General features: G+C 41.0%; 2 protein-coding genes across 5 annotated transcripts in view; one reads left to right on the top strand and one right to left on the bottom strand.

Annotated features, from left to right (window-relative positions):
- The window catches only part of LOC123504859 (glutamate-gated chloride channel alpha-like), a 294,033-nt gene extending 281,987 nt beyond the window's left edge, over positions 1-12,046 (top strand). For both annotated transcript variants that reach the window (XM_045255762.1, XM_045255763.1), the window contains 5 exons: positions 889-1,020; positions 2,659-2,857; positions 8,500-8,920; positions 9,575-9,754; positions 11,757-12,046. In XM_045255762.1, the coding sequence (XP_045111697.1) occupies positions 889-1,020; positions 2,659-2,857; positions 8,500-8,920; positions 9,575-9,754; positions 11,757-11,918 (1,094 nt within the window). In that variant the 3' untranslated portion in view covers positions 11,919-12,046. The remainder of the gene's footprint in view (positions 1-888; positions 1,021-2,658; positions 2,858-8,499; positions 8,921-9,574; positions 9,755-11,756) is intronic.
- Positions 12,047-12,804: 758 nt separating this feature from the next.
- Positions 12,805-27,500, bottom strand: part of LOC123505047 (GTP-binding protein REM 2-like) — an 80,730-nt gene continuing 66,034 nt past the window's right edge. For all 3 annotated transcript variants that reach the window (XM_045256072.1, XM_045256071.1, XM_045256073.1), the window contains 3 exons: positions 15,663-15,840; positions 15,057-15,157; positions 12,805-14,841 (listed from right to left, as the gene is read on the bottom strand). In XM_045256072.1, the coding sequence (XP_045112007.1) occupies positions 14,608-14,841; positions 15,057-15,157; positions 15,663-15,840 (513 nt within the window). In that variant the 3' untranslated portion in view covers positions 12,805-14,607. The remainder of the gene's footprint in view (positions 14,842-15,056; positions 15,158-15,662; positions 15,841-27,500) is intronic.

Raw genomic sequence — 27,500 nt, 5'->3', positions numbered from 1 at the left:
GTAACATTGCACTCAGTCACGGCAGTTAAGTAAACAATCATGAGCGAAGAATAGGATGATCGTAAACAAAAGCAACCAAGAATGCATGACTTTTGTCTGGAATTGCATGAGGGATTCACAAATGCCCTTGTATGTTTATGTATAGTACCGCGTGTTCATACCCAATTGTTCAGACATAACTGTATTTTTTTGTAGGAGTGAGTCAGATTAATTTGTCGCACTTGTCTTTAAAACTATGATTGTATGAGTGTATGTATGTATAAATGTGAGTATCATTGACTATTAATTTTGTCTTGTTGGTCTCCGTGACTGAAGTGTATCTAAATATTGTAGCTCCAAGAAGTAATTAGCAATCTTTTATACCTTGATAATTTGACGTCATTAATTTGCGCACGGTGTAGCAGCATTTTTTTTTTTCTATCTCTTTAGTCATGTGTGATAGAAATATGTGAGCAACTGCAATAACATCATTAATTCGTCTCCCCCTCTCTTTCCTTGTATCCCATTCCTCTCCTGGCACTTTTTTTTTCTTTCCTTTCTCTCTCTCTCTCTCTCTCTCTCTCTCTCTCTCTCTCTCTCTCTCTCTCTCTCTCTCTCTCTCTCTCTCTCTCTCTCTCTCTCTCTCTCTCTCTTTATCTCGTTTTCTTTTCTTTGTGATCCTCCTTTTTTTTTCCTTTTTCCTCCTCCTCCTCTTTCTCCTCCTCCTCCTCTTCCATTTGCTCATCTCTTCTGTGCTATTCTCCTTTTATTCCATTCATCCATCTCCTTGGCAACCGCTTGATTTATCTTCTTGTCCATTTGCTATTGTTCCTTCTCCTTCTCTTCTTCTTGTTCTTCCTCTCCTTCTCTTTCACCTTCTCCTTCTTCCTCCTCCTCCCCTCCCCGCAGACCAGTTCACGTCCAAGCAGGTTTCTTACAAATGGTTCAATCCAACCATCGAGCGCTCAAACAACATTCGTCTCGGACAGTTTGACTTTGACTTCTACAGTGTGCAGCAGCAGAACACCTCACACACCACAGGTACCGCTGATGGCCTCTCCTCCTCTTCTTCTTTTTTCTTATTTATTAATTTGTTTTATATTATTCTATTTGTAACTTTATTTCTCTATTCATTTTTGTTTTCATCTATCTATTCATCTATTTATTTTTTTATGTCATCGGGTAGAGATGAGTTTTCTTTTCTTTTCTTTTTCTTCTTCTTCTTCTTCTTCTTCTTCTTCTTCTTCTTCTTCTTCTTCTTCTTCTTCTTCTTCTTCTTCTTCTTCTTCTTCTTCTTCTTCTTCTTCTTCTTCTTCTTCTTCTTCTTCTTCTTCTTCTTCTTCTTCTTATTCTTATTCTTATTCTTCGTCGTCGTCGTCCTCCTCCTCCTCCTCCTCCTCCTCCTCCTCCTCCTCCTCCTCCTCCTCCTCCTCCTCCTCCTCCTCTACGTAATGTCTTGTGAGGGCGATATAGTAGATAAGTGTGTTGTTAGTGCTTCTGTTTTTTTTTTTCTCTCTTTTGTGATTCTGTGTGTTTGATGTTTCTTTCTTTTCTTATTCTAGCCATTTCTTTCTATTCTTTCTCGTATACTCTTTTTCCTTATATTTTTTTTCATTCTATCTCTCTTTTTACTCTTGTTTCGTTATTCCTGTTCATGTTCTTTTTGTTCTTATTCTTATTCTTCTTGTTCTTCTTGTTCTCCTCACTATTCTCCCTCTTCATCCTATACAATTTTCATGCAGTTTCTTTTACCTCTATGGTGTTGCTTCTTTCCCATCAGTCGTAGCTGGAGAGAATGGTAGGTGAGGAGGAGCCTTCCTTCATATCTTACTTTCTTATACTACATAGTCTCATTCCCACAAACAGCGTCGAAAGAAACTCCCAAGTATACTGTTCGTTGTTCTTCTGTTGCCCTTCTCCTTTTCTTCCTCTTCTCAGTCATTGCTTTGTATTTCCTTTCCCTCTGTATTTTCTTCCCCGAACGTGACAAAGCTTTCAACACCCATTTATTATTGAAAACGTATGTAATGTATCAGAGTATAATACTTCATAAAACACCGTATTTTCATGGATCCTTTCATGTCCTCTTTTGCCATTTTCACAACATATACAAAGTGCTTTCTTTTTACTTTTTTTATTTACTATTTCTATAAGAGATACGATTTTTTATACAGTGTGTTATGTTGTGTGAATAGTGCACGACTGAGCGAAAAATTGTGAAATGGAACGAGAGAGAGAGAGAGAGAGAGAGAGAGAGAGAGAGAGAGAGAGAGAGAGAGAGAGAGATTTCGTTAAAGATCAAAAGGCAGAAAACAATGATACAGGTTCTCTTCATTTTGTCTTTCTTTTTTTTCATTCTTTTTTTTTTTTTCGTTTTGTCATGAGTGGCCATTCAATCCAGCTTGCACTCCCTCCTCCTCCGTCTCTCTCTCTCTCTCTCTCTCTCTCTCTCTCTCTCTCTCTCTCTCTCTCTCTCTCTCTCTCTCTCTCTCTCTCTCTCTCTCTCTCTCTCTCTCTCTCTCTCTCTCTCTCTCTCTCTCTCTCTCTCTCTCTCTCTCTCTCTCTCTCTCTCTCTCTCTCTCTCTCTCTCTCTCTCTCTCTCCACTACCCACCTTCGTTACTTCCCTCCGACATTCACCCGTACTCTCCCACCAAACTTCTTTCACTACTCTCCCACAGGTAGCTTCCCCCTGCTGATGGTGGAAGTGGCGCTGAAGAGACGCATCAGCTACCACCTCATGAACACTTTCCTGCCCTCCGGCCTTTTCGTGTGCGTCTCTTGGCTCACCTTCCTCGTGCCGGCTGATCAGATCCCCGGCAGAATGGTTCTCACGATTACGACGTTGCTCACTCTTGTCTCCATGTTCGCCGCTGTCAGGTATGTTCTCTGATAGTGCTGGTGGTGGTGTCAGAATATGAAGGGAAGCTGTAACAAGCCATAAGGTCTATGTGTGGTCCCTGTAGTAGTAGTTGTTGTTATTGTTGTTGTTTCTGTTGCTAAATAAGTAGAAATGGTGTGGTGGTAGTTGCATTATTATTAGTAGTATGGTAGTGGTAGTAGTAGTAGTAGCCTTCCCAATCTGTCAATATTATGAGAAGTAACAATCTCTCTCTCTCTCTCTCTCTCTCTCTCTCTCTCTCTCTCTCTCTCTCTCTCTCTCTCTCTCTCTCTCTCTCTCTCTCTCTCTCTCTCTCTCTCTCTCTCTCTCTCTCTCTCTCTCTCTCTCTCTCTCTCTCTCTCTCTCACACACACACACACACACACACACACACACACACACACACACACACACACACATCCATCAATTATATACTATACTAACTTTCTTCATTGATATCATCAAGTTTAAGAATGCCGTGTGTGTGTGTGTGTGTGTGTGTGTGTGTGTGTGTGTGTGTGTGTGATTACAGAGCGTGATGGATTTTGTAGTCATCACGTGCTACATTACCTTTCATCTTCGCCGCGCCGCAACACGCACGTCACTGGAGTAGGGGATGATCTTTACACTAAATATAACGAAATAACGTTTTTTTTTTTTTTTTTTATTTGCCAGAAAAAAGGAAAAATATGTTGACCAGTGTAGTTCATGATTTATTTATCAATACTCCTTTGAAGCAGTTCAGATCGTAAGCAGTATATGGCAGTGCCTTCAGAGTAAGTATTCAAAGTTTAATCTATGGAGTCATTACCTCGTTACTTCTTGTCTTATTATAGAAAATCAAGAATCACAACAATTTACCAATTTCCCCACTGATAAGGCTGTGATTGGATCCAACCAATTCAGAAATAGTAGATGATAGAGATGAAAGCTTCTTTATGCACACTGTTGACATTAACCGTCTTGTCCTTTCCGTAAACACTGTACGCACAGAAAAAGGAACATATAAAAATGAACTTGTCTTTTCTAGTTAAGAGAAAGGAACATAAGAGATTAACTTTGTCTTTTCTAGGTAAGGGAAGGGAACATAATAGATTAACTTTGTCTTTTCCAGGTAAGGGAAGGGAACATGAGAGATTAACCTTGTCTTTTTACATTAGGAAAGTTTCGTCTAGATCAGAGAAGGGATGAACAGATATTAACCTTTTTTTTTCTAGGCTAATTCTCTCTTGCATGAGTCAGGAAATTACTTGAGATACTACCACAAACAGATTTCAAAATATTGTCGGTAATCAATGGGAAGAATGTATATTAGTGAAAGAATGACGTATTTCATGCGAATTTCCATTCAGCCATCCGATTCATTACTGTTCGTCATATTTTTAGCGTTACTATTCTTTGCCTCATCTGTTCACCTTCATCTGCATGTTGAAAGCTCAGGTGCTGCTCTCGGTGATGACGGAGAACCATATTCTGAAATATTTCTTCTCATACCTGGATGAATTTCAAAAGTTTAGTTGAAGAGACAGGGCTTTTAAGGATATTTTTATGATTTTAATAAGAAATTAGAGAAATTTCTACAATAATAAGATGAGAAATAATCTTGAGAACTCAACAATGATTTTTTGGGGGGTTTGAAGCTAATTGTGGCAAAAGAACAAGGAGTTTCAGAATAGGAGCTCAGAGAGTCACGCAAATAAAGAAAGATTCACATGAAATACGTCATGCTGTAAAATTCATCGTCACTGAGAATAATCCATCCCTTAAATAACTCACTCCTTTTTTCCCCAAGTCTCAGATCTATTTATTGCGTCGTGTGAGTGGCCCCAGCATTTATTCATCCCAGTCACGGAAATCTATTGACGGGGAGGTCGTGATTCGCTGCACTCCCCACTGCCTTTACTTCTGTTGCATGAATAATCTGAATTTACGAGATAAGGCTGGAGATCTCACTGGTGGATTTGGAAGTGGAGGGAAAGGAGTGACCTACCCGCACACTTCACTTTTTTTTTATTTTCTTCAATCTACCTTTCCTCTACTTACGACGTTCGCTTTCTCCATCAGTCCACCTCTTCTTTTTACCTTCCCATTCACTCTATCCGTTAGTCCACCTTTCTTCTTTGCCCTTCATCCACTTTGTCTTCTATTTTTGCTTTTAACTCATCCTCCGTCAATTTTCTCCATCCATTTTCTCTTCCCTTCCCTTCCCTGTCCTTTTCATTAATTCCTTCTCCTTCATCTACTCTTTCCTCAGCATACCTCTCTTCATTTTTCCTTCAGTCCTTTCCCTAGTCCACCTATCCTGCTCCCTCCCTTCACTTTCTTCCGCTCGCTTACCAATTGTTTCCTTTTCTTGCTATCCTCTTTCATTCCATTTCTTAGTCCATATATCCTTCTCCCTTTCTCCACTGTCTCCACTTTTTCTCTCTTGTTTCCTTTTCTCATCACCTTCTTTTAGTGTCTTTCTTAACCCACATATCCTTTACTCACTTCCCCGCTTGCTGCCCTCCCACAATTCGTTTCACCCCCTTGTTCCTTCCACTGCACCCGCCGCTGCTCTTCCCCTCCTCTCCTCTCCCCCTCACGACCTTGCACCTCCTCGGCATAATTCCTTTTTAATGCGCCGTTTAATTCCAGCAGCGTCCGCGGGTCCCCCATGATTGCACCGCCTGCCTGTCCTTGTGTGCGTCACGTGGCTCTTACTGGAAGGGTAGAGCAAGGGGAAGAGGCAGTAAAGAGGAAAAGAGACAGGAAAAGGGAAAGAGGCAAGGGGAAAGAAAAAGATGGGGTGAAGACTGGAAGTCCAAGGCATCAGGGAAATGAAGTGATACATTCTTGGTATGATTCTTATTAAGGGAATACTGAATCAGGTTAATTACGTAGGTTGCTGATGAGAAGGGCCAGGGAAGTGAGGAGTGGGAGAGGTGGAGAGACCAGGAGGTAGGTAAGATAATGAGCAGGTAATTAAAATATCTCTCCTTTATCATATTTTTCATATAATATTACTTAACGGCTTGAGTTAGCTATTATAATACTAAAGATCAGAAGGTGCAGAAAAGATGGAGAGGGAAGGACTGAAGGATTGGTAGGAAAAAAATATAATAGTGAAATATCTCTTCTTTATTAAGTATTCTTTATAATGTTACTTGTGTCAGTTATTCCGTTACTGAAAATGAGAAGGTTAAAGATGAAGAAGGAGGGACTGAGGGACTGGCAAGAAATTATAATAATGAAATGATCTCTTTTCTATCACAGTCTTTATGATATTACTGGAACACTGACTTGACGATTAAATTACTGAAGAAGAAAGGGCTCCGGTAGTGATGGCGAGGGAACGAGTGAGGAGCAGGTGAGGAAATGATCACGTAATCAAATCATTTCTACTCTACGTAATTTTCATTCTTTTTACCCGAGCACTGACATCACTAAATTATCAATATCCGAAAAATGAGGAGAGAAGGGGAATGAAGCCACTTGGAGACAGTTAAGAAAACCATCATGCTCAGAAATAACCTCTACTTTTCATTACCCAATTTCAAGACATTCATTCCTAAATATGGATAACTCTTTTAGCTATAGTCTTTGGGAACTGGCACCACCTTTTTATAACACTAGGCTAGTCTAAAAAAAAAAAAAAAAAAAAAATACTGGAACACATGCTTAATTGAACTGTGAGATTCTTAGATAAATTGTCTTTCTCTATCAGTAATCTGACGGATCAAATTACTTCAAATGAAAGTTTAATTAACTTCGCGAGTTCGAGGAATTAATGCAATGGAGAATCTGGAGACTGAGGCGTCGAGGTGGTGACACAGTGAGGGATGTGGTGATGCATATGGGGAGGCTGGGAACGAGGCTCTCTCTCTCGAGCGAGTGTCGATCATTCATTTGGGAAAGAAAAAAAAATAGGGTGACAAGAACAGAGAGAGAGAGAGAGAGAGAGAGAGAGAGAGCGTGTGCGTGTGTGTGTGTTTCACTGTTTGATCTGCTGCAGTCTCTGACGAGACAGCCAGACGTTACCCTACGGAACGAGCTCAGAACTTATTTCCGATCTTGGGATAGGCCTGAGACCAGGCACACAACACACACCGGGACAACAAGGTCACAACTCCTCGATTTACATCCCGTACCTACTCACTGCTAGGTGAACAGAGGCTACACGTGAAAGGAGACACACCCAAATATCTCCACCTGGCCGGGGCATCGAACCCTGGTCCTCTGGCTTGTGAAGCCAGCGCTCTAACCACTACCGGGCGTGTGTGTGTGTGTGTGTGTGTGTGTGTGTGTGTGTGTGTGTGTGTGTGTGTGTGTGTGTGTGTGTGTATTTGTGTGTGTGAGTGTGAAGTGTGTGTAATGTGTGTCTGTGTATGTGTGTGTGTGAGGGGACTGTAGTAAGCAGAGTAATTCACAAGTATGCGGATAGGGGCTCTTATGACACATATTACACGTAGATGGAGAAAACACCTCTTTGATCTTTAATTACTTACCTGGGAGTATCCTGTCTCGGTACAACAAACCAGTAGAGTATGTAGGTGGGCATGATATTAAAGAAGATTGCCAGGTGTATGTGTGTGTGTTTTACTCGTGTGTGTGTGTGTGTGTGTGTGTGTGTGTGTGTGTGTGTGTGTGTGTGTGTGTGTGTGTGTGTGTGTATGATAGGATAAATTATGTTAAACATCTGTTTTTTTTTTTGCTGAAAAGAAAATAACAATGATAATGATAATGATAACAATAATAATAGTAATAATGATAATAATATAATGATAATGATAATAATAATAATGATAATAATAGTAATGAATATAGTAATAATAATAATAATAATGACAATTATAATAATAATAATAATAATAATAATAATAATAATAATAATAATAATAATAATAATAATAACAATAATACTGATAATAATGAATATCATGATAATAGTAATAATAATGACAACAATGATAATATATATATATATATATATATATATATATATATATATATATATATATATATATATATATATATATAATTTTTTTTTTTCTTTTTTACCACCGCGGGTTGATACTCCTGAAAAATAATAGCAGAGAGGCAAGAAGAGGACAAGTTATTTCACTCGGAAACTGTGTTGGTCTTTAGCACGAATGGGTGAGGCGGCCTTGTTAGTCTATGTGGTGCTGAGTGAAACGAGCGTGCAATTAAAGCGCGATGTAAGCCCTCCTTCACTTTATTGTTGCTTGTTAGGAGAGATTACTGTAGTGGTTGGTGGTTGCTGTAGTAGAAATAGTTGTTGGAGAAGTAGTAATAGTGGAAATAGTAGTAGTAGTAGTAGTTGTTATAGTTGGAGTAGTTTTAGTAGTAGTAGTAGCAGTGCGTAGTAGTGATAGTATTATTGTTATTATTATTATTATTATTATTATTATTATTATTATTATTAGTAGTAGTAGTAGTAGTAGTAGTAGTAGTAGTAGTGGTGGTAGTAGTAGTAATAGTAATGACAACAACAAAAACATCAACCATTTTGCCTCCTTCTTTCCCAGTACTACCCTACTTCCATTACGCTTCACCATCAACACTTCATACGTCATAAGAAGTGCGACCCATACATTTGTTCTTCCTCTCTGCTCCTTTCTTAACAATGATCTATCCGCAGGGAGGAGAGCCCGAAGGTGTCGTATGCCAAGGCGGTGGACCAGTGGATGATCATGTGCATTATATTTGTGTTCCTGGTGCTGTTTGAATTCACCGCTGTCATTCGCATGTATGAACTGGGGCGGCGGGAGGTTGAGAAAGACTCCAGTAATACAACCCAAAGCACTCCGGCATCGCTTCCCTCCACCGCCACCTCAACAGCCTCAGTAGCCTCGCCTCAGCCCAGTGTGATCCCTTCAACCATCGACCTGGTGAGCCACTCTTCGAGGAGGAGTATCCAGAAACAGCAACGGGTGTGGGCGGACAAAGAGATGGCGGCGAGTGAGCAGGACGGGATGAGGAGCAAGCGGGTGGGAAGGCAGCAGCAAGAGGAGCAAGGCGAGGGATGTGATTCTACCTGCTTTCCAAAGGCCTTCCTACACGTAAGCACTGTCACACACACACACACACACACACACACACACACACACACACACACACACACACACACACACACACATACACAGAGTGAATATGAATAACAACACTTATGTATTCCTTGTTTATGAGTGCTCTAGTTAACTGACTCGGCATTGGTTCATTCCCCCGCCTTCCCTTTTTTCCTTGTATGTTTATTTCTCACTGTCTTTCCTTGTTGATTTTCCTTTGTCCTTGCTTTTCTCCTTGCGTGCTTTATTTTGTTTTCATGTTTTCTTCACTCGCTCCTTGTTCTCTTTTTTCTCTTTTCCTCTTTCTTTCCTTGATGCCTTCTTTCCTTCTCTCTTATTTTTTTTCTTTTTCTCCCTAAAACACCGTTCTTCTTTTGTTGTGTTCTTTGTTTCCTTCCTTTCCTCCTTCCCTCTCTCCTCTTCTTCCGTCCCTGCTTCTTTTTTTCCTTTCGTCCTTCCACCCCATCCTTCCGCTCATCTTTCCGTCCTTTCTTACTTTTCCTTTACCATTTAATTCCCTTCAGACAAACAATTTTCATTCATTCCGTATGCCTTTCTTTCTTATCCTGTCCTTTACGTTCTTCTACCTTTTAATCTTTGGAGTGACCATTCCTGCTTTTATTTTTTACCTTCACGTCCTTGTTCCAGATAGCGCCAGAGGAAACATTCACCCCTATGTTTGTCAAGGTTAGACGCCCCACACACACTCCCAGGCCTCTTCTCCATGCCAATGCTCCACCAACACCTGCCACATTCCCTCAACACCTTATGCAACTCATCAACACCGCCACGTCCACTCAACACATCCTACAACTACAACCATCACCTGTAAGCTTCGTTTTTCTATACGCTCGCCTTCTTTACGTACAGCCGCTTGACCTTCTTAACAGTTAACATCACCAACTTCGCTTTCGTAATACTGTACCTGTCTTATAAACTGCCACGCTCTCTGTCAACACTTTCCATGGACTCTTTTTTTCTCTCTCTCTCTATTTTACTCACTCTGGCGACATGTGACGGTCATTGAATACTGCAGAGCTTCTTGCGGTGGTCTTTTGGTTTAAGCTTTTGCATCGTGTTCGCTGGTTTCTCCCGCTTCTTTTCTAGTGGTAAGCTCAGTGATGTGTTTGTTACGGAGATTTTTAAAGGTATCAGTTCTCCAGCGGGGCAGTTAGGCATTCAGATCAGGCAGACAGGCAGTCGGTCAGTTAATCAGTCAGTAAGTCAGGCAGTCAGTCAGTTAGGCAGTTAGTTAGATAGTCAATTAGGCAACCAAGCAATCTGTTGGGCAGTTAGTCAGTCAGTCAGTCAGACAAGCTGATAGGCAGTCAGTTATGCAGTCAGACAGTCAATTAGGTCAGTTGTTCAGTTAGCCAGTCGGAAAGGCAGTTGGTTAGTCAGACAGGTGATTAGTTTGGCAGACTGGTAGATGGTCTTATAACTCAGCAGGGTTCTTAACGAGAAAAAGGTTTAGAACCCGTGACTTAGGCAGTCAGTCAGTCAGGCAGTGAGTCAGGCGGGCATATGGAAGGTAACAAAAAGCGACGACCTGAGAGTGAGAAAAGTGTATTAATTTGTAGTGTGTTACAAGATATGTTATATCGCCGCCATAGACTCTCGAAAGGGACAACAGGTGGTGTTTGAACACACACACACACACACACACACACACACAGACACTGATATAACTTCGTTATACAAATTTTACAGATAAAGACACGATTTGATATGTTTCGTGTGTGTGTGTGTGTGTGTGTGTGTGTGTGTGTGTGTGTGTGTGTGTGTGTGTGTCAGCGTACCTCGGCGTGCATGGCTGAGAGCAGTCAAGGTTGAGAGGCGGAGTTATTGCCTCGACGAAAGTTAGATGAAAGGAAGATAGAAGGACTGATAGAAGAAAGGAAGAAGGCAGTGAAGGAAGGGAAGGGAAAGTGATCTTAATTTTGCTCCAGTAAATCAGATAGAAAGTGAGAGAGAGAGAGAGAGAGAGAGAGAGAGAGAGAGAGAGAGAGAAGAGAGTCAAGGTAAGGAGCTGATTATTACCTTTAGTCTCGTTTTCTTCATCTAATTTCGTGGGATATATAACTTGGAAGATACAGCCTCACTTTTCACAGTTTTATGACACTTTTTCTTTCATGTGTAGTGATTAGGAAATTTGCAACACACGACTCAGAGATTTCTGTTTTTAGTTTCAGTCTTGACAATAAATTGGTGTTATTTCCCCCCCCAACAAATTAACTCCATTTAAAAGTATAATCTGATTAAAATGAAGCGTAACTCGACTTAGATTTACATACAGCATGATACGAACTCTACATTTTCTCCATCTCTGAATTATTTTCATGTAAAGAAATCACCAAACAAATAATCTGATTGAAACGTAACTCATTTTAAGTTCAATTCACAAACATCACGACATTAATTATATTTCTTTAGTTTTGAATTATTGTCATATAAATAAATCATCTATAAACTGCAACCTAATCTGCCTTGAACTGACACACTGATATTCCACCACGCTTCCTCCAGACACCGTGACCTTTATTTCACGCCTCCTTTACCTCTGTACTGTTCTCATAAAAACAAATAATATAAATAGACTCCTAACTTGACTTGAATCGTACACACACTGGACTGGATACTCCCACACACTTGCTGTCCCAACAAGTCTAAACAAATATATAATTAAACTAGAACCTAACTTGACTTGAACCATAAATAGTGAACACTCTCCCACACACTCTAAAAAAATGTGCCAAGTGAACATCAATAAACGATGGAAATAAACCAAAACCTCACTGTTCTTTAATCAAACTCATCACCCTCTTTGCAGACCTCGGTGAAGCCAGTGGGCGAGGCGATAAAAGTCAGGAAAGGCGGCCGGAGTTGGCGGGACTGGGGTGACCGCGTGGAGGGCTGGAGCCTGAAGGTGTTCCCACTTTTGTTTGTAGTGGGCAACTTGTGTTACTGGGCGTATTGGCTCGGAAGACGGTAGCTACGTCAGAATATACACCCTTTAGTACATCACCTAATCTACGTTCATTGCATCACTTTCTTTCTTCATAATATCTCCTCTGTGGCGTCATTCTCTTCCTCCTCCTCCTCCTCCTCCTTGTTTTTCAAATCAATGCTCCGTTTAGCTTCAGCTGCGGCAAGAGAAGAGAAAGGAAGTGCTGGCAAAGTGTTGGAATTGGGACAAAAAAGACCTCACGTGCATGATTGCCTGCCGTGGAAGAGGCGTTTCGAGAAGCTGTTATGACAGGGAAGGGCTCTCTCTCTCTCTCTCTCTCTCTCTCTCTCTCTCTCTCTCTCTCTCTCTCTCTCTCTCTCTCTCTCTCTCTCTCTCTCTCTCTCTCTCTCTCTCTCTCTCTCTCTCTCTCTCTCTCTCTCTCTCTCTCTCTCTCTCTCTCTCTCTCTCTCTCTCTCTCTCTCTCTCTCTCTCTCTCTCTCTCTCTCTCTCTCTCTCTCTCTCTCTCTCTCTCTCTCTCTCTCTCTCTCTCTCTCTCTCTCTCTCTCTCTCTCTCTCTCTCTCTCTCTCTCTCTCTCTCTCTCTCTCTCTCTCTCTCTCTCTCTCTCTCTCTCTCTCTCTCTCTCTCTCTCTCTCTCTCTCTCTCTCTCTCTCTCTCTCTCTCTCTCTCTCTCTCTCTCTCTCTCTCTCTCTCTCTCTCTCTCTCTCTCTCTCTCTCTATATATATATATATATATATATATGATTCTCTCTCTCTCTCTCTCTCTCTCTCTCTCTCTCTCTCTCTCTCTCTCTCTCTCTCTCTCTCTCTCTCTCTCTCTCTCTCTCTCTCTCTCTCTCTCTCTCTCTCTCTCTCTCTCTCTCTCTCTCTCTCTCTCTCTCTCTCTCTCTCTCTCTCTCTCTCTCTCTCTCTCTCTCTCTCTCTGTGTGCCGTATAATTCTTTGTGAGACTGTGTGTGAGGTGCTCTCTGGGAACGACAGCTACAAAGAGAGACCTCCTCCTCCTCCTCCTCCTCCTCCTCCTCTTCCTCCTCCTCCTCCTCCTCTCCTTTTACAGCGTGACGCACAACACTATTTCGCCTCTTACAGAAAAGAAGAGACAAGCTAAAGCACGCTGTGAGTAATGAGGGGAAGCAAAATGGAGAAGCTTGCAACTCACGACATCTCACCTGCCATTTATCACCCACTCAGGAGAGAGAGAGAGAGAGAGAGAGAGAGAGAGAGAGAGAGAGAGAGAGAGAGAGAGAGAGTGAGAGTTTGGCTGGAGTTTACACGTCGATTGTAAGTTTTATTTTTTTCGAGTTTTAAGAGAGACAGACACGGACACTTGCCTTTCCTCGACGCTTTCTTCAGTTGTTGTGCTAGTGTGTGTGTGTGTGTGTGTGTGTGTGTGTGTGTGTGTGTGTGTGTGTGTGTGTGTGTGTGTGTGTGTGTGTGTGTGTGTGTGTGTGTGTGTGTGTGTGTGTGTGTGTGTGTGTGTGTGTGTGTGTGTGTGTGTGTGTGTGTGTTTGTGTTGGGTGGAAGATACAAGGATGAGCAGGATTAATACATAACTATGTACAGTACATACGTCCGTGTTTCGTGCCATGCTGTCCGTATTTCTTGTGCGTACGGAAACTTTGTCCCTGCATACACGTGGCCAGGTGTGAATGATCAAAGACACACAAGGACACATGAAGGTGATATGTATGTATACATTCTTCCTTCTTCGTCACCACAAATAGGAGTTTGATTCAGTTTCTTTCTTCACGGTAATGTTGAGAAAGTCCATAACTAGTACGTTCTGAGATGAGAAGTGTTGTCACCGTACAGTACAGTACGTCACATATAAAAAGATTTTAGTAAAGTAACACCAGTTGAGCTGAAGACGTGGCTACACCAAAATATTGTTACACTAGAAGATGGAAATAAAACATCCACTATTTTATATTTGTGAATGAGACTGAAACATCACACACACACACACACACACACACACACACACACACACACACACACACACACACACACACACACACACACACACACACACACACACACACACACACACACACACACACACACACACACACACACACACACACACACACATGTCGACGGTAATAAGAAAGTTCGAGGGTGAAGTTCAGTGTGTTACTCTTAGCTTTACTTTATCATTACGGACACATGACGCCACGAGGCAGTAAACGGCGATCCACGTTAAGAACACGGGAAAAAACACACATCGACATTCATGAACACTTACTGAAGAGGCAGCCGAGGGGCGTGACGTGTGTGGCGGCGGTGGTGGTAGTGATGAAAGAGACTGTTAGGGTTGTCTGTCTTTTTGTGGTGCGGATGTTGTTGGTGTGAATGCTGTTTGTTATTTGGTATTATCATCGCTCTTGTTAATGCTCCAGTTGTTGTTATTATTTTTGTTGTTGTGTTGCAGTCCTGCGTTCTCAGTCTCATCATTCACACGCCAGCGAGACTCCATCGACCCACGCTGGCTTGATTCTCTCATAAATAATAATCTAACTATTGCTTCTTGTCTTTTTAATTGTTTCCCAGGGTAGTCTTTGTTATAAGGCAACAGTACTGTTTTTTTTCTTTATATGTGGCAATTTTGTGTTCATGCTGCCGCGGGCGCGTGGCGTCCCATGGTGTTGGTGCCGACCTGCTCCCTCTGTGTGTATAGGGACGGGGTGCGGCGGAGCGGTGAGTGCCTGGCCTCGCCTCACAACACCTGCAGGTTCTCACACGACTTTGCTTTGCGGTCTTTGTTCAGCAGTTTGTTCAGGATTCCCTTGACCCGGAAACTGTTCTTGTGCCGCAGCTTGCTGGCGTTGCCGCCCGGGGAAGAGACTCCGGTGCTGCCCACACTATTGGTAAGGGACATGTCGACGCTGCCGCCACTGGGGAGGTGGCCCGGCCCCTCTCCTCCGGTCTGCGCATGCTGCTTCAGGCGGATCTGTAGACGTGGAGACAAATAAAAAAGTAACATGCATGTTAGTGGCAGTAGGCGGCGCCAGTTTTTATTGGGTCAACGAACCACTCTGGGGAAGCCAGTTTTATTTCCCTACACTTTTAGATGAACGCGGTAACTTTTTGGCGCTGAAATTTTATTGCTCTTTTCAGAAACAAACATAAAGTAAGCCTTTTTTGTGAGGGATGGCGGAAACACACCTGCGTCAGGATGCCCACCAGCAGCTCGTCCACGTTGTGGTCAAACCCGGCGCTCACCTCGATGAACTTACACTCGTAGGTAGTGGCCAGAGTGCGGCCCTCTGCGACAGGAAGACACATGTCAGGAGCTGCGGGAAGCTGAGAGCGTTTGTACACCATTTATTAATGCATGAGTATTTTTATGTGTGTGATGGTGGCAATCTCAAGTGGATTTACTAAAGTACACAGGTGTTTGCTCTTATGTTATTGTGAATACATACAATCACACTTATCATGCAGGGGAAATGCCGAAATGAAATTTTGTTTAATATATTAGAGTTCTGATGCCGTAGCAAAGGTGAATCTGATGTCTGAGGTTTAAATTCCTTTACTTTCTGCTCAGACAAAGTAGTATTGGTGGCATCCTGGCAACCCTCTTTACCACATTTTGAAATTTCCAGGAGTACAATTTAGTTCTCGGTCCTTTTCATCCTACTGAGAATTCATAAAAAAAGGTGTGACTTAAATACAGAGAGATATACCAGCCTCTTTTATTGGCACGTATCTGTTGACGGGAAGCTTGAAACCTGAACAATCAGATTACACTCCCCTCTCATTGCCTTTTACCTGCTGTATTGACCACTCTGGTGCGCTCTAGGTCTGTCTTGTTGCCCACCAAGATGACGGCGCGGTGGGTGACGTGCCCGAGTGACCACACTTTGCCCAGCGCTGTGGAGGCTGACTTGAAGCTCTCGCGGTCACTAATGCTGTATACCACCACCCAGCCGTCCGCGTGTCCCTCGCGCTGCGGGAAGACACAAGTCAGGGTCATGAAGGAGGCAACCTAAGCCAGGCCAGGGTTCCCCGGTCCCGGCAAGACGCAGGCATTGTAATAAGAGAAGGTAAAAGACGAGGATGAGAAAGAATGATGGTTACCTTGATGAAACCCGAACTTTCCTCAGGCAAGGCTTCATCAACCTAATTCTTTTATCCTTGCCTGGAAAGTAATATAAACAGTTATTGGTAACATGATCACGTAAAAGTTGAGGGGGAACAAAATCATTACAAGACTTCACCGTCACCAACATTTAGGAACGTTCTCTTCTTGAAACTCGATACTTATAGTCTGCACAGATCAGTTGTCCGCAGGAGAGTCTACGCAAGTACAGAGAAAGTGCAAGTGCATTTTTTTTTATACACACGAGACATTATATTTATAAACGGATTTTTCTTTTTCTGAGCCTCGAAATCGCTATAACAAATTAAAATGAGTTGCCTGAATCAATCTGAACAATGTACGCAAGCATACGAAAACTCCACTCAGCTACAAGTCATGCCACAGTGATCATGGAAGTGTGCTGTGGCACGGGGTTCGAAGCCTCGTACATATTACACCTTGTAACACTCATTTCAACACCGAGTCAGCACGCAGCACACCTCTTGAAGAGCGATCAGCACACATGATATTTTTTAGTTTGATTTATCAAGTTTAGTACCAACAGCAACTTTAACATTCTGATTATCAGCAATAAAGACAACAATACGGCAATAACGTTCATTCAACGAACTACTACTACTACTACTACTACTACTACTACTACTACTACTACTACTACTACTACTACTACTACTACTACTACTACTACTACTACTACTACTACTACTACTACTAGGAGGTGGTGGCGTAGTGGATAAGATGGTGAGCGTGGGATCAGGCTGACGTCCATGCGTAAGTTCGAATCCCACCATATACCGCTTTGATACTTTGCCATTTCACCAAGATACCCAGGTTCTAGGAGGTTTCACCAAAGATGCGCTTGGGTGGTGATATGGACACCAATATGGATACCATTATAAAATAATATTTCCTGTGCCACTAATGGGTGGCACTAATGGCTTCCCATACATACTCTTCAAGTATACCTATAAGCGCTATAGGCTATAACATAAAAAAAAAACTGCTTTTACTACTACTACTACTACTAAAGTCCTCATTTCACGATATTTACACGAAACTTCGTTGTTCGGAGTAAGAAAAAAAAAAAAAGGTCGGAATGGGAGAGAGGAAGGTAAAAAATAAAAGGAAAAGTACCTGGAGGGAGGGATTAAACCACCCTGTGCCTCTGCAGTGAGCACAGGAGGTAGTAGTCGGAGCAACTTTTAGTCTTTTTACCCACCTGATCTTCATTAATCCTATCACGTAACGTATATTTCTGCTCCTGGCCTGTAGCAAGTGAAGCTTATTCGACAGAAATCTCTGTGTGTGTGTGTGTGTGTGTGGAACAGAAAATTACTGTAGTTACTTTTTTTTCGTTTACTTTATTGCCTCTTAAAGAATAAAGGAACAGCAGCTTTTTACCTTGTGCTGGGTAGAAATTAGGACTTCATTTTGTATGCTTTGGCAAGAGTCAGGAAAAAAAAAAAAAAAGAGACCAACAGTATTATGAACAGTATTTCCCTCATTATTTGCCTGGATACAAAATATAAAGAAAATATAAGACTGAATGAATGAATAGATGAAATTGATAAATGAACGACTAAACAAGTAAATAGAAAAAAAAATTATGGAACAAGTAAATAAATTGAACAATAAGTATATCAATAAACAACTATAGAAAAAAATAAGTAAATGAATACGAATGATATGGACCAGCCACAACTTCAGGCTTTTCTCTCAATTGTAAACCATTGATCGAAACTAAATGTTCTACTTTTTTTTTTTATTACCACTAATTAACCTTTGTCCTTTTACAACACAGCTTTCAACATCATGTCAGGATTTAGACTCCGATCTGTGGGTCTTTCACAAAGCTTGGACGTGTCAAAGGTCAGAAATGTTATATCCAGATCAACCATTTTCAGACACCTTTGCATCAGTCTCTCCCGCTGTTCTGTATCTTGGAAAAGATTAAATTTAGCTGATCATACAGCTTCTACATACATTTTTTTCTTACGACAGGCAGTCCAGTATATCATCTGTAGACTTCAGTCGATTGGCTCAATGTCTATTGATCTAATGACGACTGGTCAAATGCCAACTGGTCCAATAGACGAATTGATCTAAAGACATCAAGTCTAAAGCTTATTTGTCTAATATACCTATTGGTCTAAAGACGATTAGTTTGAAATTGGTATGCTTTCATTTCATTAAAATGTATTAAAAATACCAAAAAACACTATGGAAAAATTCCTTACATTTAAGTACAAACATAGTAGTATGACAATCTTATTAAAATATGTTGAAATACATAAAAATATCTAAAAGTAAAGACCTAAAATTTTAAATTATAAGCCAGTGCTCGGAGATAATTTAAAGCATCATAATTGTCGTTCTTGTTAAACACGGTTAAGATTCTTTGTTCATATTCAATGTATTTTCTCTTTAGCTTAATGAAGGACGCTCCTCGAATGATAATTTCAATCTGTTCTTCCACATTCTTTTGCTCTTTTTGCAGTTCGTTAATAAGTTTGAAAATTCCGACATGTGCTGACCATAGTAATAACTCTAACCGCCGATGCCATGCTTCTACTTTATTTTGAATCCTTGGTGTACTAAGATCTATCCTTTCGTCTACTGACCTTAATGATAGTGAAAAAAGAGGAAGAGATCGGATTTCTTGGCCTCGTAATATTCTCCGAATTTTTCCCCTAACATAAGTTTCGTCGGAATATTTGATAACAGATATGACTTCATCTGGAATTGTGTCCTTGAGTTGTAGCCATGCATCCTCGATTTCACTGGCAGGTAAGAAGGCTAGTGCTGCCATCTGTCGGATCTTTAAAAAAAAGTTTTCACTTGTGCCATATAACCTTTTCAATCCAGATGAAGTTAGTTCTCTATAGATACTTTGTCCCAAATGAAAAAGCAACATCTGCTAGCTGTTCCAGGAATTTCGCATATAATTGCATTTATAACACCAATTTCGAAGTCGGTGATTATAATCTCAGGAGAAAGTTAGATTTCATTTTCTACGCTTTCTCGTCTTAGAATATGGCTATTATCTTCATAATGAGTTACTGCAGTTCCTTTACACGGTCTATTTTCACATCTTCAGTAGAATGTTTCTTTGCCACTTGTCTTTCGAACTCTCTTTGTGCGCAGCGTGAATAAATAGCCATTTACTGCAAGCTTTTCCTTTCCTTTTTCGGAAATTACAATTTTATAGAGACGACTCCATGTTGAAGGGCTTAGGCGGATAGACTAATGTTGTAAACTTCAACTTCTAATAACCCTTCGTGTTATGGTGAGCGAAGCAATGTAAAGCGGATCGAAAGATTTTAAACCATTGCCTTTAAAGCAAATTATTCCGGGACGTCCATGAAACAGTGAAGTTAAAGTGTGTGAGTTTCGGGTGTTATTTTTACCTATTTGTAGTATATCAATTCTCATTGGACCAAGTGAACCAATCTTCTCTTTAGACCAATCGTATTTTTGGACGAGGTAGTTTTAAACCTAATCGCATTGGACCAGTTGGTAATGGACCAATGGTCGTTAGACCAATCGCACCTAACCTGACTTTAAAACATAAGGTAAACTTGATATTCTTTGTTTTTTATTGTGTATGTCTAAGGAAACCTCATTTTACTCAGTGTAACCAACGGATGGCTGCAGCACTGAACGACTTGAAGACCAAACACAAGAATATTCAATTGGTAAGTAAGTGGGCGTTTACATTGTGCTAACGTGTCCCTTTATTGCTGTACCAGATAGCCGTCAGGTAGACTAAGGCGGCGTTCACACTAGAGTGATAAGATACATGTCTGTAGGTCGTTAGCGATAAGCGATAATTGTCTTGTGAGATATGAAGCGCTCAGATCCATTAAAAATATGGAGAGACGACAAAACTGGTTCACATCAATACGATTGCGACATCTGTCGTAAGATACGTGTATCAAGAGACAAAGCGTGCGTGTCTCTTCCTTCAGTGTCGTACGATATTGATTACTGACTAAATTCCTCCTGCTACACTTTGCTGCTGGCTCATGTCTTATCGCTTCAGTATGAACCTTACTTATCTTAAGGATAATTATCGTGTATCGCATGTTTCTGAGATAAATATCTTATCACTCTGGTGTGAACGCCGCCAAATAGCGATAGGATGAAATGTTATACTCATGTCAGTTATTAAAGACCAAGTGAAAGAATATCCATTTGGTAAGCAAGTCTAGATTTATCCTGTGCTATCTCGCCCCATTACCGCCGGACAAAAAAAAAAAAAAAAGAAAAGAAAAGAAAAAAAAATAATAGAAAAAATAAAATGCAAGTACACTGATGGCAATGAAATTATAAAGAGATCGATAAGTGAAACGCTCAATGTGTTTGTACAACGAAATGAAAGGTAAACTTTATTCATATTCTAAAGCGTGAAATACGTCAACACATAAAAGGAGAATTGACTAGATCGTCCCAAAATTTTTACTTTCCATCACTTAAACAGTCATTCACTTAGTCGATCATGTTATAGCAAGTATTTCCTTTTATAAATCTTACAGAATACTAGATTGCGGAAAGAAAGAAAGCAAGAAAGAATGAGTTGTTATATGGTTGTACGTGGAAAGAAATCAAGAAAGAATGAGTTGTTATATGGTTGTACGTAGGAAGAATGCAATTATGTGGGCAAGTACAGTAGTCATTACCTCCACCATCACAACACCACGACTAGAAATAAAAAAAAGATAGAAAAACTTTTCGAAACTGAAATGTAACTTAACCTGTGGTCAGTCAGCCTTGTCTCCTGTAAACTTTCATTAAACCGTTTCTTTTCTTCTCTAAACTCTCATTTTTTTTTTTCTCTTCGCTAATTCCAGGTGTGTGTGAGAGAGAGAGAGAGAGAGAGAGAGAGAGAGAGAGTGTGTGTGTGTGTGTGTGTGTGTGTGTGTGTGTGTGTGTGTGTGTGTGTACGTACATGCATACATACTCTCTTCACTTATGGCATAATTCATAAAAGAATAATTTAACCTAATTAAATACAAGCCTGAATACACGTATTAACTTAAATCTGCTGAATAATTTAGATCATGGACATACCACTAGCACCAACCCTACTGTGCTCTATTCTGTTGCTCTTTCACCACGCTGTTCTTTATGTCCCCTGACAATGGAGAGCTGTTCGAGTGTTCGTGTCCGGCCGTAGGCTACACAGGGGCATAGTGGGGAGTGCCTTCGTCTCCTCCCCGCGTTCACATGATTCCTTTACAGAGGACACGACACAACTACAAACGAGAGAGAGAGAGAGACGCCTCTTGTTTTGTTCTAACATCGCTGTCCTTGCTTGCAAACACGGCACACAAATACACAGTTAACATTTTAGTGTTTACTCTTCCTTTTCTCTAAGTGTGGTGTGAATAAACAATCTGGTTGAGTGCTGTTGTTTAGCGGGGTGCAGCGCGGAGGTGCAGTTCGTGCATTAATTCACCGTACTTGCGTAATAATAAAATGTAATGTACATAAAAAACTTTATGTACAGGATTTCAAAAGTAAGTCAGATATACATATGATGAAAATAACTTATGTATGTACAAAATACTCTTGAATAATAAAAAAAAAGATATGTATATAGTCAATTGTTTGTTAATAAATCCTTTTAATGGAGTTCACTGGTGTTCAGTCGCGTGTGCGTGGCTTACACTGTACCTAATTGTGAGATAACAGATTGTATTCTATTATTTACATGTAAATTTTCTTTCCCAATACACAGGCTTAGCTCAATAAACCGCTTTCCCGCTGCAGTTGAAAGCCTGTGGGTACGAGTAGGCTGCGTGCGCGGATAGGTTGCCAATATGTATATTGCCCTCCTCTCGATTCTTTTTGTCATTTCACAACGTTCGTGTTATGTCCACATGGAGGTTTAATGTCTGCATGACGTCAGGAATTTGAAGCCAAAGCGCTTCAGAGGTCCACTGTTGCCTCTTGTTTAGAATTGTGCGATACCTTATCCCTACATTTAAAAGGCATCAAAATATTCAATTTTTGTATTAGTGTTTGTGCCTTGTGACGCAATAAATAATGTAAAATCTTTTTACTTATTTTAACCAGAAACGCCTGATGTAATTGGATATTTGGTTGGCATTTAGGGGGCCGCCGTGGTACAGTGGAACCATGCGTGCTTTGGGGTCCGAGGGGTCTCCAATCCAATCTCCAATCGGGTTCGAATCCTGTCCACGGTCCGAGTGTAGGTTGGGCTTCCTCACTCTGGGCAACGGTTTCTTAGCGGGTGGGCTTTAAGATAGGAGGTACCCCAAAAAGTATCCCCTTTAGCCCATAAATTCTCGTGGAAAGCCCACATGGTGTAAATAAAAAATAAAAAAATAAATAAAAAATGCCATTGATAGGTCTACGGTACACAACATATTTGGGAAACTATAATGAACTTTGGACAACTCAAACCATGAATTATTCTTTTTTTTTTTTTTTGTCTAGTATGCAAATATAAAGTGATACATAACTCAACAGGGGAGATTTCAATGTTTGGATGTATTTGCTCATCTTAAGCTCTGCCCACAACCTCGACAAGCTCAGCACACTCACATCACTTGGGTGAATGAGAGCAGCTAAAGCAGCGAGACGATGTCTTATAGACCTTGATTGTTCACAAACGCATAAAACCAACAATGTATTTCATTAAATCATTCCTTCCTTATAACAATGCAGAACTTAACCTGAAAGTCGAAGGTGAGACAACTACAGTGACAAACGAACATAGCCATCATCTTTACTGGTTGTCTTTGCCTGAGGTACGTCACTCATGATGTGGGTTAACAGAGATGGTGAATTTAAGCTGTAAGGTGCAGTCTTCTTTTATAGATTCAGTTTAAATAGCGAATTCTACTGTAAGAAGGTAATAAACAACAGAGGGTAAAGACCTATCATGTATACATCGCAAAGAACATTTTAAAGCTCCCTCTCCCAGTACAACGGCGTGCGCCACTTGAAAGTGACACCCTGGCGGCCAGTTACGAGACTCGAAAGTTCGGATGTAAACAGTGAGCTAGGAGGAGTTTGATGACATTGTGACGATTAATTTAGCCTTCGTGGCCATATGAGATTAGCACGTGACGTTATTTTGATGTTATGTGAGCTGCACTTCCTGACGTGACATGGATTAGCGGGCATGGTGACGACGAGGCTAAGAAATGTGATGGAGAGAAGCTAAGCAGGTTGTGGTTGGTGGCTGGTGGCTGGTGGCACGGCTTCATCACGATGAGCACAGATGGACGTCTGGTAAGTGCAGATTTAATGTGGTTAAGTTTCTTAATGTTATTTCTCCAATATCAGTCGTTCTTTTAATTAAAATATTGCAGACAACAGCAAAAGAAATGTGTGCTTCTGTAATGAAAGAGTAGTTGCAATATTAACCTTTGTAAGAGGCACTTATGTAGTTTGCAGGATTATCGTCTCTTGATTATGATTATATGACAACGCTATTGGACTTCTGGAGCTAGATTTATTTGCTGTAGCTCAATGTTGCTAACTTGGCACGCTGCAGACTTTACCCGTAAGAATTAGAAGTAGTGGAAACAGGTGTGCTCATATCGTGAACGTGACTTGTTTTACGGATAGTATAATTGGACCGCGGGCACGTTATAATTGCTCTAATTAACAGCAAATTGCACTTGGGAGGTCGTTTTGTGGCGAGGCTGTGATCACCTTATTGAATCGTGGCATCCAGGCAGGCCGTACAGCTGTAGGCAAAAATTATTATTATTCAATTATTTTCGCTAGTAAAAGAATAGAAAATTAAAAGAGTACAAATGAAAATCTGGATTGTTTTTTACCGAAAGCAACAAATGTTCCGACAAAGCGAGTATTTGTTGGTCCCTTTGTCTATTTGTTTGTTCTGCTTCTGGCGCTCTGCAGGCCAGAGTTAAACAAAGCCGCCAGCTGAGCGCCCTGCCACGTTTACCACCACCATAACCACCACTATCCACCAACACGACCACTATCACCACCACTGCCGTCCGCCACCACCACCATTATTCCCCACCCGCTCCACCAATTCTACTATTGCCACTGCCACCCGTCATCACTAGTGTATCCCGTCAGCCACCAGCACCCCCACCACCACCACCACCACCAGCAAATCAATTCAACTCAATTCAATCACCACGCCACCTCAGCCATCCTATTTATACCACCACTTCCACTACACCGCTCTTGCCACCGTTACACCATCCCCACTGCCTCCCTCAAAGCACTCATCAGCGTCATTGCCACTTGCTCATCACCATCGGCCTTACCATTGCTTCACCATCACAATCATCACCACTACCGCCGTCCGTACGACCACCATTGCATCATCACCATCTCACAACCACAATCGTTAGGGCTTTGTGGTGAATAGGCGAAAGAAATTATTTTCTCGTTTCTTAAAATTGCCAAGAATCCCTTTAGACCCAGTAGAATGACAGAAACACAGGGAAAAGGATAATAGTGCGTAATTGCGACCACAACAAAATAATAGAAGCCTTGGGTCCACATAACGTGAGCTGCTTGTGCTTCATGGAGCGGGACCATTTTCGGCCGGAGGGATGTGAATTGATTTTTCCCATAATGCGCGGAACGTATGCGAGAGAACTGATATACTTTTTTTTATTTGTGACTGGTTTACTGGTAGGCTTCAGGAGAGGAAAAAAAATGCTATTTTCATCCAGATTTCACCGATACGAACTGCATGAGCTTTGAAGACTAAATAATAAAAGAAGCGCTTATTTGCAGCTGTCGTGTGCTCACTACGCTGCCATTCATCTTCAGCAATTCTTTTGGCCTCATTTCGGCCTTGAACAATCATGTCGTGCGAGCACCGTGTCCTCTCCAAGTTCCCTTGTCTGACGGGAAGTAACTAACCTTTATTTCGTGATTGCCTTCCTCTGGGTGGCTGCCATATAGTTAGTGATATTGTTTATCGAAATTGCAGCTGTCTTTTGAATTGCGTTTGCAGTTGCGGCAATTTATATTAAAATGCTGAACGGTAATAATAATAACTAGTTAATTAAAGACCATCATAAAGAAATAAAGCCTTCAAAAAATGAGTCAATAAAGAAACGAGGGACGTTTATTCGCATAGATATTACATTTCATTACTGTATGTAATGGTCCAGTGAATTATTTTTGCTTGTATAATCAACAACTCTCCAAATAATGTACAAGTTATTGACAAATTGCATTCGAAAAAGTACGTGTTATTAAAAAAAAAAAGCTGTGTGGACTTTATTGACATAAGTATATTTGTTTCATATATTGTTTTGTGATAGGATTTAATTTTCTAGTTATTATTGGTTCTTATTACACTAAGGAAATATCAATTATGAAAACGTAAAATCAGTGATTTACACAGACATGACAGCATATAGTCAGGTGGTGTGAACCTAATAGTGGGAGCCAAATTAGCGCCCATACTCCTGACTCTTTTAGAAGACCGTAATCTTGTATGTTTTAGCACTTCATCTAACCCACCCATACGTACCAGATTAGTGAAAGTTACTGGTATTAATGTTTTACGAGTGTGTTCATTATTCTATTGCTCTCTTAAGAAAGAATTTGTACCATCAGTTGAAAAAAAAAACACTCATGAGAGAACCTGATTTGTCATTATTTCCGTGGCCTTTGAAAATAGTCTTTATTGAAAGATCAAAACAAAAAATATGAGCTTCAGATTCACATTCTTAATTAAACTCTTCGTTCTCTCATCTGAATTAAGTTTGAATGAGTGTCTTCTTGTTGACAGTGTAGATCTTTCGATAAAATGCATTTGGATTCAGGAAAACACCCTTCAAAACCCGGTACTTGGCTCCACCATAGCTTAGCCAATTTACTTGTATAAATTAGACAGAAAAATTTTTTTTCTAATTTCCTACATTTCACCATGGATTCTGGGTTAGCAAGGCTATTGGTTATTGGCCCATATATACAGAAACGCTTTGTTGTCTCATAGCGATTATTTTCAGATGCTACAGAGATGACTAGCAGGGTTCTTCAGATTATTTCCCGTTTTGTTAGAGTAGAAATCTTGGTAATCTCTCATTAGAACCATAAATAAAACATCATTAAAAACACGAGTAACTTCAACTAGCAATCGAGGTGCGGCCACAAATGTTTCCGAGTATATATTGTTCATCTGGAGTAAATTACAAGGGAAAAAACAACGACACATTAACAAATAACCTTTATCTCACGCGGCCTGCTCAGCTTCACTGTCGATGAATGTATAATATCAGCAGATCTTTCCTTCAATTCAGTATGAGCCGTGCAATATTAAAACTACTTGTATTTAGTGTGGTATAAGGAAAGAAACAACGACATCGTTAAGAATAATAATCTTTGTCTGGCGGCCTGCTCAGTTCAAGTTTCGATGAACGTAGTATGCCAGAAAGGCCTTGGCGGAAGTGGATGCTGGTGGTGTGAGGCGTGGAGGGGAGGCGAGGGAAGGAAGAACCAAAGAAGGTTTCAGGTGCAAGTCATGGAAATTCAAAGGCTTCTAGTACGAGATGAGGAGAGGCTCGGGGCGTGTGATGAAGCTCTTTACGTAATTCTTTTTTCTCTTCTTTTCTTCTCTTCCTTTTCCTTTTTTGTGATTCATCAATATTTCTTTTCTTTCTCTCTTTTCTTGTCTTCGCCTTCTTCTGTTGCTTATATCATACTCCTACTCTCAATGTTGTTTTTTGTTAGTTTTGTTATTGTTGTTGTTTTTATAAGTTGTTTTAGTACTGATAGCGGTAATGGATGGTGGTGATGGTGGTAGCAGTGGTAATAGTAGTAGTGGTAGTAGTAATAGTAGTTGCAGTAGTAGTAGTAGCAGCAGTGGTAGCAGTAGCAGTAGCAATAGTAGTAGTAGTAGCAGTAGTAGTAGCAGTAGTAGCAGCAGCAGTAGTAGTAGCAGCAGCAGTAGCAGCAGCAGCAGCAGCAGCAGCAGCAGCAGCAGCAGCAGCAGCAGCAGTAGCAGTAATGGTGGTTGCAGTGGCAGTGGTTGCAGCAGCAAGCAGCAGCAGCAGCAGCAGCAGCAGCAGCAGCAGCAGCAGCAGCAGCAGCAGCAGTGCAGCAGGTGGCAGTGCAGCAGCAGCAGCAGCAGTGCAGCAGCAGCAGCAGCAGTGCAGTTGTTGCAGTGAGCAGCAGTTGTGCAGTGTAGCAGCAGCAGCAGCAGCAGTGGCAGCAAAGTAGCAGCAGTGGTAGTGTAGTGTAGCAGCAGTAGCAGTGGTTGTAATAATAAGTAGTAGTTGTGTAGCAGTGGTTGTAGTAGTAGCAGTAGTGTTGGAGCAGCAGTAGTAGTAGCAGCAGCAGCAGTAGTAGTAGTAGCAGTTGTTGTTGTTGCAGCAGCAGCAGCAGTAACAGTAGTAGCAGTAGCAGCAGTTGTTGTTGTGTAGCAGCAGCAGCAGTTGGAACAGCAGTTGCAGCAGTAGCAGCAGCAGTAGCAGCAGCAGTAGTAGTAGCAGTAGCAGCAGTAGCAGTTAGTAGTAGCAGCAGTAGCAGTA

Source organism: Portunus trituberculatus, chromosome 17 (genome assembly GCF_017591435.1).
Source record: "Portunus trituberculatus isolate SZX2019 chromosome 17, ASM1759143v1, whole genome shotgun sequence".
Lineage (NCBI taxonomy): Eukaryota > Metazoa > Arthropoda > Malacostraca > Decapoda > Portunidae > Portunus > Portunus trituberculatus.
The sequence above is the reverse complement of the archived record's forward strand: the minus strand, read 5'-3'. Positions and strand labels throughout refer to the sequence as shown.